A 9,264-nucleotide genomic window follows, 5' to 3' on the forward strand; every position below is an offset into this window, starting at 1 on the left:
ATAAAAATAGTTGCACAACTCTGTGAAAAAGCTAAAAAAACACTGAACTGTAAACTTTAAAGGGATGAATTATATGGTATGTAAATAATAAAGCTGTTTTTTAAAAATGTGGTGGGATAAATCACAATGGAAAAATATTTTAATTTGAACTGAGTAAACAAAAAGTTCTGTAGGTGATAAAACACTATAAACCTAATTAAATAGAAAATGATACACTAGGAAAATATTTTAGTAACATACATAACAGAGCATTAAAATAAACAAGAAGAAAGCTATGATAATTCAGTAAGAAATACATATTGCCTTAGTAAAACAGAGGACAATTATAAAAAAATCTCCAAAGAAAAAAATACAAATGACCAAAAAGTATATAAAAATTCATTTTCAACATTAGTAAGTTTTCACCCAGTAATCTCATTTTATAGTCAATGAAAATATTGGAGATGCCTTTAAATATTACTATAGATGAACACTTTTCCACTGTTCTTTCCTCATGTAAGAGGAAAACCTGGAATACCTTAACATGTCCAATGCTTGCAGGAATGGACAAATATATCATTGTGTTTATGTACTAAAAAAAAAAACAAGGCAGGAAAGACATTCAAGTAAGTGTCAAAAGCAGTTATCTTTCTGGTGGTATGGAAGGAACCAAGATTAATGTATCTCTTTTGTACAAATTATAATGTATTTTCCTCCTCAAATATCATTTCTAAAATTTAGAAAAGATAACATCTAGTATGTAACTCCACTGAAAAGGAATTATAAGATAATCATATATTCTTTATCAGTGGCTTTCAAACTTTGCTACATGTTAGAATCACCTGGGAAGCTTTTTAATCCATTTCCCGTTTGCCCCGAGAATACTCGTTGGTGGCACTGTGGCTGCAGCATTTACCCTGAGATAACCTGCAGATTACAGTCCTAACCTTACCTCCAAATTTGTCACAAAATATCTCGCTTTTATTACTATTTTCGCATCACTCTGGTATAGCAATAGTCTTTGGAAACAAATGACATCATTTTATTTATAGCATTGTTTTTAGTAGTGGTATTTCCATTTACAAAATATACTAATTCTCCATCGCTGAAAATGGCAAATCCTAGAAAACGTAGCAGTCCTATGAGTGATGTTAACACTGTTCTCCAACAGTTGTTAGCCGAAGATCCACTTGATTAATCCGATTTATGTATACATTTCTGTTACATCAGGATTAGAGACAAGTTCTGTTTAGAAATAACCCTAAGAACAGTTTTTATATTTTATTTTCACACTGAAAACCAGATTTGCTTCAGCCTCAAAGAGCATGTTTATGTAAAATTAAATTAACGCTGGCAACAAGCTGCATTTTTTTTTTCCTAAATGGAAAATGTGTTAAAACATTTCAATATCCAGGCCATATCACATATGCATTAAATCAGAATCTCTGAAAGTATGTATGACCCAGGCATCGGTATTCTTTAAAACTCTAGGGGGGTCCCAAGGTACAGCCAGATTGTATATGGGTGAACCAGGACTCGTGGGCAAGGGAATAAATGGCACTCAAAGTCCTGGCGTTCACAGTGGAACAAACGCATGCACATGGCTCTGTTTGAGAACACGGAACAAGAGAGCATGTGTGTCCTGGTCACAGCTGCACATAGCAATAAGAACATGCGGGCTTATCTACTCCTTGGAGGAGGCTACCATATAACAAGCCTCAAGGAGGAAATGAAGAAAGAGTGTTGTCCCATTCATCACAACAGAAGGAACTGTCCCTGTGAAGGTCAAATCCTGGCTGTGGCCCTGACTACTCTGCGGTGAAAGCAGGGCCCAGAACCAGCTGGTTCTACAAGCAGACCTGTGCGGCAACTAGGCATTTTCAATGTTTTTCTCCACTGCCCCCAAGAAGACTCACAGATGCACATGTTCACAACCTCAAGCCTAAGACCGCCGTGTACATGCAATCGAAATACAAAGCTATATCATTTATAGCTCATGTGTCAACAATGGCTAGGCAGAACAATGCAGACTGGCACAGGAGAATGTGCTGGGGAAAGAGAGGGGGCCTGGGCTTAGGCCAAGCTCCACCAATAACATGTACAATGAGGCAAATTCCATAACGATGAGTCGTCTTTGCTTCCATACTTGCAAAGAGGCCTGACTGGATGCGCTCTAGAGGCCTTGCCAACGCTAACACGTCTATGATTCTCCATGATCCTCACTGCAAAACTTCGGGTTATAGAAATTCGAAGCCAGCTGAGTGTTGTTCTGACCATGAACTTCACCTGACTCGGCTGCGATAACTACCCTGATATATTGTGGAAAAAAAGAAAATGGAAATTGTCTGACAAGCACAGACAAAAAAGGACATTCAAAAGAGGGAAGTTGCAGGATGACTTCTGTCAGCCTCCTCTCGCTAATTCTCAGTAGTCTACAACGAGGCCTGACAAAGCACTACATCTAGGCCTGACAAAGCACTACCAGCATCATCCATTTAAGACTGTTCCCAGAAGATGTTGACTTCAAAAAGAAGCCTCTGAAAGAATATTGGAGGGAATGTGAAATCAATACAGCTTTTCTGAAAAGTGACTGGACAGTATGTATCAAGAAGCTTTAAAACTGCACTCCATTTAGTTCAACAATTCTACTTCTGGGAGCCTGCCACTCTTGAGATGTCAGTTGTGTATTAAAAATTAATGGACAAAAATATTCCCATCAAGAGTTCTGGGGATTGGTTGCACAACAATGTGAATGTACTTAACACTATTGAAGTGTATACTTAAAAGGAGTTAAAATGGTAAATTTTAGGTGTATTTTACCACCATTAAAAATTAAAAATTGATAGGCACTTAATAGCAAAAACAAATAAAACACCTTGGCCCATGCTACAATTTTCTTTTTTAACTAACTTAAAAATTAACAAATATCCCCAAACTGGAAATTAGTTAAAAACTAACTATGGACTATTAAAACAATGGACATTAAATATGTTATTCAAGCAAAGTGGAAATTGCTCATGATATTAAGTGAAAAAAGGCAGATCATGTGTAGTCTCCAGTATAGGTGGTGTAGATTTAAAAAACGACTAGAAAATCAAAACGCTAAGAATAGTTCTGTCTCTAAGTTGGGATTTCCAAATTTTCTACAAGAATATTTGCTTGCAGGCGGGGTGGGGGTGGGGAAGCCCTGGCAGACATTAACTCATGGTCCAAGAATCAAAGGGCAGAATGACTTCCACTTTACAGCCTATCAGCTTTGAGGTTTTTCCCTTAAAGAAACAGACAGCCAGAGGGGTTTTTAAAACTGCTAAATCAGCTCTGTCAACTGAGACAGAACTGGAACTAGAAGCAGCGAAGGTGCAAATAGCCAGCACAAGCCAGTCTCCCCATATAAGCAAGGATGAGAAAAGCAGCATCACCCACTTGTCATCATCTGTCCTACCCCATCACAATATTTTAAAAGGTGGCTTCTCATTTGTGCACTACCTTGTGCCCAAAGTGATCTGGTAATGGGCCCAAAGTGATCTGGTAAATATAATCCAAATATAAAGTAACTAATGATATTACTAATAAATAAGCTACAGGAAATGGGCTCTGCTCTTCTCTGGAAGACAAAAAAGATACATTACAAATATTAATGAATTCTTAATCCAAAAAGGCTTGTAATAGCCACAGAACTATTTTAATGGATACCGGTCCTTGTTTTCATCACCGGAAAATGTATTTCCCATTTAGAAAAAACAAAAAACAAAAAACTGAAATACTCGGAAAATTGTATCTTCTGACTAGCAGTAAAAAAAAAAAGAAAAACAAATGGAGCAAGGCAGTAGGAGAGTAAAATAGTAATAACTAGCAATATAATTAGAATGTAAGAAACTCAATCACATAAAATGCAGGGTCACATTATTGTAAGGTTAATGAAACTCTCTGGCCCAAAGTTTCCATGGCCCAGGAGCTAATCACCAATTCTATCAGCATACAAACTTTCATTACTACAGGCTGTGTGAGTGCCTGTAACAGGGGTTTATAGTATTTGACCTTAGCTAGAACAATAGTTTCGGTCCTTGACAGTTTCTTGATTAGCATCAATTAGTGAAGTGTTTCTATCCAAACAAGTAAAGCAGGTCTGGTTTATTTTTAAGTGCCTTCCTAAACAAAAGAGAGCGAAAAGGGTCTTATCTTTAAAATGAGAACAAAAGTCATCAAGGTAATTTCAGAGCTGCGTCTGAAAGATGACGAGATACTGCCAGGTTTGGGGGAGTAGTGGGGGAGTGTGCCACACCTGCAGGTGCTGCTCACACAGCACACTGTATTTACTGTATTGTTAGCAACAACAGTGCTAGCTATTTAAATAGATGACTATTTTTAAATACAGTGCACGTTCACAACCATATGTCAGCTATTTTTATACACAGGTAGAACATTAGGGCTCTGGATAGTTTCCTAACAATATGGCTTAAGCAGAAATCTGTGTGTGTTAGACACTGTGGGAAAAATACTGTTTACTCTCTGATGTATTTTGAGTCAATGCCATTTTTAGGCAAGCACCTCTGCCCTCAACTTTCCTTTTCAAATTAAAATTATGAAGACAATGAAGCCAAAGTACTACTGTGAGACACTAATTTGAGGCACAAATTTGGGCATAACACAAGCGCTGCTTAGTGTATTTAAATATCATTTGAACCAAAAGCATCTAATATGGAGAATATATTCTTCAATCCATTAAAAAGTTGAATGTTGCAGAACTACTCCCCACTTCTATTCATAAGGTCTTTCAAAGAATTCAGCAGAAAAACAAACTTCAGGATATTTTCTCAAAACTAAAGATATCTAATGTGGTCAGGACACAGGAGACAAGGCCTTGTCAGGGGTTTCCCTGCCAGAGTGCTTGTAGCCTCAGAGACCCTTCTGGATAGCCGCACTTCCCAGGCTCGCCATGTCACTCATTGCTACCTAGCATCCTACTAAAATGCCACTAAATAAACAAATAAACTGTAACCATGCGAGGTGATGGATGTATTAACTAACCTTATTGTAATAATTTTCCTGTGTGTGTGTGTGTGTAAAATCACTATGTTGTATACCTTAAACTTATACAATGTAATATGTCAACTGTATCTCAAATAAAGCTGGAAAAAGCAATAAATACATTTCAAAAGATTTAAGTCCTACTAAAACAAACACTGAATTTGTTATTAATAATGAAATTGTATCTGAAATGTAGTATTCCCTAGTCTCTCGAGGCCCGGGCAACAAGTCATTTGCAGAAGCACAGACTGGAGGAAAGAAAACTGGCCTAAAGGTCAGACCTCTGCACCTGGCATCACCCTCAGCTAAGGTCCCTAAGGATCCAGATGGGTTCAGAATTCTATGATCTGTTTAGTACAGACAAGGTATACTTGAAAAAGACATTGTGCCCATCCTCAACCATCAGACATAGACACACAGACACACTAATTCAAGGGAAAAGGACAAATGATGTGGCTGATAAAAGAAAAAGTAAAATGCTGTGCACAATTTATAAAAAGGGAGTGATTCTAATGGGGGTAATCGACAAGAAAGGCAGTGTGAAAACTATGATTTAAGAGAAGAAATCTAACAGAGATACAGCAGTAGGGGGCGGGCAAAGAGGAGGAAGAAAGGACATTCCAGGAATTTCCCCAAACACTGATAAACAGGTCAAATTCCTTGGCACAGGAAATCATTTCATACCGAAAAGGTTTCCAAGTTCCAGCTAATGACTGGATTGTTAACAATGTTGTCCAAAATAAGAAAGTTCTAGAACAATAAAATATTTTGGACACTCATCAATTCATAGCAACGTTTCTAACACTCAAAGCCTTAAGAGTTGCTCTCAATTTTATACCCGTCCCCCAAAACTACAAATATCCACTAAAAGATTCAGAAATAATGTACATGACTTTATAAGAAAAACATATATTTAGGAAACCAGAAAAATATCCAATTTTACAGCCCCAAGGTACATTTTAGACCAATTCCAAACATGTTTATATGTAAATGAGAAGAATTCTCGCACTGGCCATATGATCAATAAGGCCCCAAACTGTCACGTCCTCAGTAAACAAACACTCTGCAAAACTAAAAGAAGATCAGAGAACTTTTATCACTCTAGGTATCAACATTCTGGAAAGGCTTTCCTCACAACTGATTCATAACCTCTCCAAGTAATGTTGGGTTTCTAACTTTAAATATAAAAGATTGGTAAGCATGAGGGAAGCAAAAATACTTTGAACAAGTAATCTATTAAGTCCTTTGCCCCCATTGCTTCAAAAGTCTGATTGTCACAAACAATTAAATTTTATAGCCATTCATATGCTCTATGGTGTGAACCAGGAAAATACATCAGTATATAAAGCTTGGTAGTAATAACTGTTAATCAGGTTACAATTGCCAAAACCCAAACCCTTAAAATGCACCACAATGAGTTTAAAGTGTTCCCTAATTCATGAGCAAGAAAACACCAAAACCGATGGTTAACATTAATATTTATAACAAGACCTTGAATCTTTGTCAAAGTTTAGCCTCAGCAATAGTTTATACATAGGTTGAACTAAATAAGTCTATCCAAACCATAATTTTTAAAAAAGATTTTCTTCACCCAGAAGTTATAGTAACAAAGAAAAACCTTCTTCCAAATTTCTTTTAAGCACTAGTCTTGCTTAATTTCATACGGGTATTAAGAATATAACCAAGACAGCTGGTTTGGGAGCTGTTTTGTTGCTCGTTTACCTGGGGATTTTTTGTTTGATCTTGACTGCACCGAGTGAGACTGTCGAGGCAGCAGAGGTGATGAAGGCAGAGACATTGACACACCTTTGGCCAAGCTCACTCTGTAGGTGTCCTCTGCTACAGAAAGATTGCTCATGGAAAAGTCACCATCATGGCCAAGGGGCAGGACTGGCGGGGAAGTCTCTGGACCAAAGTCGCTTCCTGGTGTGGAGAAAGAAAACCTCAGATTAGACCATCCATCACAGGTAGATGCAAATTTATTCCTAAGAACTATATTCTTGGAATATAATTCCCATATATCATATGTGTGTGTTGAATATATTTTTTAATGATTTTTTTCCTCTACCACTTTTACAACTTTTTACCCTATGAGGGAAAATTCAAGTTTCACCACTCAAGTATCAATGAACTCTTCCTCATACCCCTTTCTGCACCATAGCAGCTGGTCTGGTTTCATTCATAACAATGGGTTCAGAAAGCCACGGATCTGAGATTTAATCAAGAACAAGTATGAACGATCCACAAGAAGCTTTGATTTCAGCCTGAAGTAAGGGGGTGTGGTACTGGCCTTACATAGGTATCAGCAGAACAGATTCAAACACCGAGATCCATTCCCTAACTCCCTGGCCTCCCACCACCTCTCTCCAATAAAAGTGTCCAAAGGAGCATTTAGCTTACTTCAACATTCCTCCCCAGCCCCATAAATCTCTTCTCTCATCTGATCTACTCCACACTCCCCATGGTATGGAGTCCACCCTCCTACAATTTAACTAGCCAAACCATTAGTCATGAGACTAGAACCACAGCTCACTTATTGAGCAGGTTCCCTTTGGTATTCAGCCCCTAAATGAACTTAAGGACAAACGAGTTTATTATTATTATAAAAAAAACATTCTAGAGTAAGCGGATCCAAAGAAAAAACACAGAGGAAGCAATTACAGTGAAGAGAGTACACAGGGAAGAGAGTATGTAGGCTAGGACCAGCATCTCTGAGGAAGAGAAAAAAAAACACAGCCAATTCTCAAGAATTCAGATCCCATGCTCTCCTATTGTTCCTCTCCAACCCATCACCCTCCTCCACTCCCACTAAGAAGCAACTGAGGGAGTGCAAGCATAGGAGATAAATCATTATCCTGATGATTAGAAACATCTTCAAGCTCTAAACAATAAACAGCAGAATTGGAAAGCTTTAGAAAGTTTTCCACAAGCAAACTAGTCTCTCTGAAAAGCCAATCAAATGGGCCTTAACAAGCCCGAACCCCAAAAAATCAAGGTCTGGATTTGAAAACTATCTAGCCAGGCAGAAACTCAATTTCTGTAGATCATGTATACAAGGCTCAAAGGGATGTGAGCTAAACCATCCCATTCAAACTGCACTGTGGTGCTTGTTTCTCATGTGAGTAGGTGTGGTGAAGTAGGGAGTCCCCCCTCCACAGACCTGGAGGGGGTGCTGTTTAAAACACACAAACAAGCTCATGTCTGACTTTCAAAGGCAACCCAAACCCAGGAGACCTGCCAACAGAAAAGCCGTGGGTTTTGCAGAGGGTAAGATGGCAAATTCAGAAAGGTAATTTGGTCTCACCTGGACTGGCTACGCTCGAAGGGGTTTTAATAAACTTGGAAAACTAAATATTTATCACTAAACGCCCAAATGACTAATATCTGAAAAAAAAAAAAAATTTTTTTCCAGGAAACCCTCATTAAAATTTTCAAAAACAAGAACATCCATGCAAACACCCAAGACAAATACCATTCCATCTTTGAAAGAAAGCAAGCGGGAGTTAGTGGAGAGCTTTAGCTTCTAAGTCCATGTGAGTTACTGTCCCCACTCTGGTCCTCCCACAGTTCTCGCCCACCTTCCTTCCTGAGCCTGCACTGTAAGAAGCCATTACCTCCAATTTCCAGGACCTAGGAGCTAGTCCTACACCACCATGGTCAAGCTTGAAATCTTTCAAAGCCACCTCTCTGAGGTCTTGAGCCAGGACATGCATTTTCCCAGTTGCCTCCCCCACAACTGTCTGACGATAAAACAGATCTAAAGGCACAGCTGGGGGTGCACCATAAGGCCAACTCCCACTGAGGCAGAATGCCCACCACACTGAGACTTGTGAAAGTAGAAGGGACAATTGTTCTCTCTGGTCATGTTCTCTCATGACCAGTTCCAACGACCACATCAGTGTCAATTTAGGAATATAAACAAGTGCTGTGCTTACAAGAATGGTGCCTGGTCACCTGATACCTGGATGTTTGGCAAGAAACAGTAGGAGATGGACAAGAACTTGGAAAGCACTGAGGCCACAGCCAAAAAGCTCAGGGTATTACACACATAGCATTTAGGGGGGACCTTTAAGAAGTGACACTGGCTTTCCATGTGGTTTGAAGAGAGTCACATTACCCTGTGGCTGCCCTTATGCTGCCTAAACAGACTTGGGTAGTCAAATGGCTGTGGGGTGGCCTGATACAAGCAGGTTCTGGGGCAAGGCACTGTCTTTCCTACTCACACAGAAGTATTTCTGACCTGTCCAAAAAGAAAAA

At 38.8% G+C, this 9,264-nt stretch overlaps 1 protein-coding gene across 4 annotated transcripts in view; it reads right to left on the minus strand.

The window, feature by feature from the left end:
• TANC1 (tetratricopeptide repeat, ankyrin repeat and coiled-coil containing 1) overlaps positions 1 to 9,264 on the minus strand; it is a 244,115-nt gene that overhangs the window by 130,715 nt on the left and 104,136 nt on the right. For all 4 annotated transcript variants that reach the window (XM_023530007.1, XM_023530003.1, XM_011358985.2 and 1 more), the window contains exon 3: positions 6,730 to 6,930. In XM_023530007.1, coding sequence (XP_023385775.1) covers positions 6,730 to 6,930 — 201 coding nt within the window. The remainder of the gene's footprint in view (positions 1 to 6,729; positions 6,931 to 9,264) is intronic.

Source organism: Pteropus vampyrus, unplaced genomic scaffold, assembly GCF_000151845.1.
Source record: "Pteropus vampyrus isolate Shadow unplaced genomic scaffold, Pvam_2.0 Scaffold2, whole genome shotgun sequence".
Lineage (NCBI taxonomy): Eukaryota > Metazoa > Chordata > Mammalia > Chiroptera > Pteropodidae > Pteropus > Pteropus vampyrus.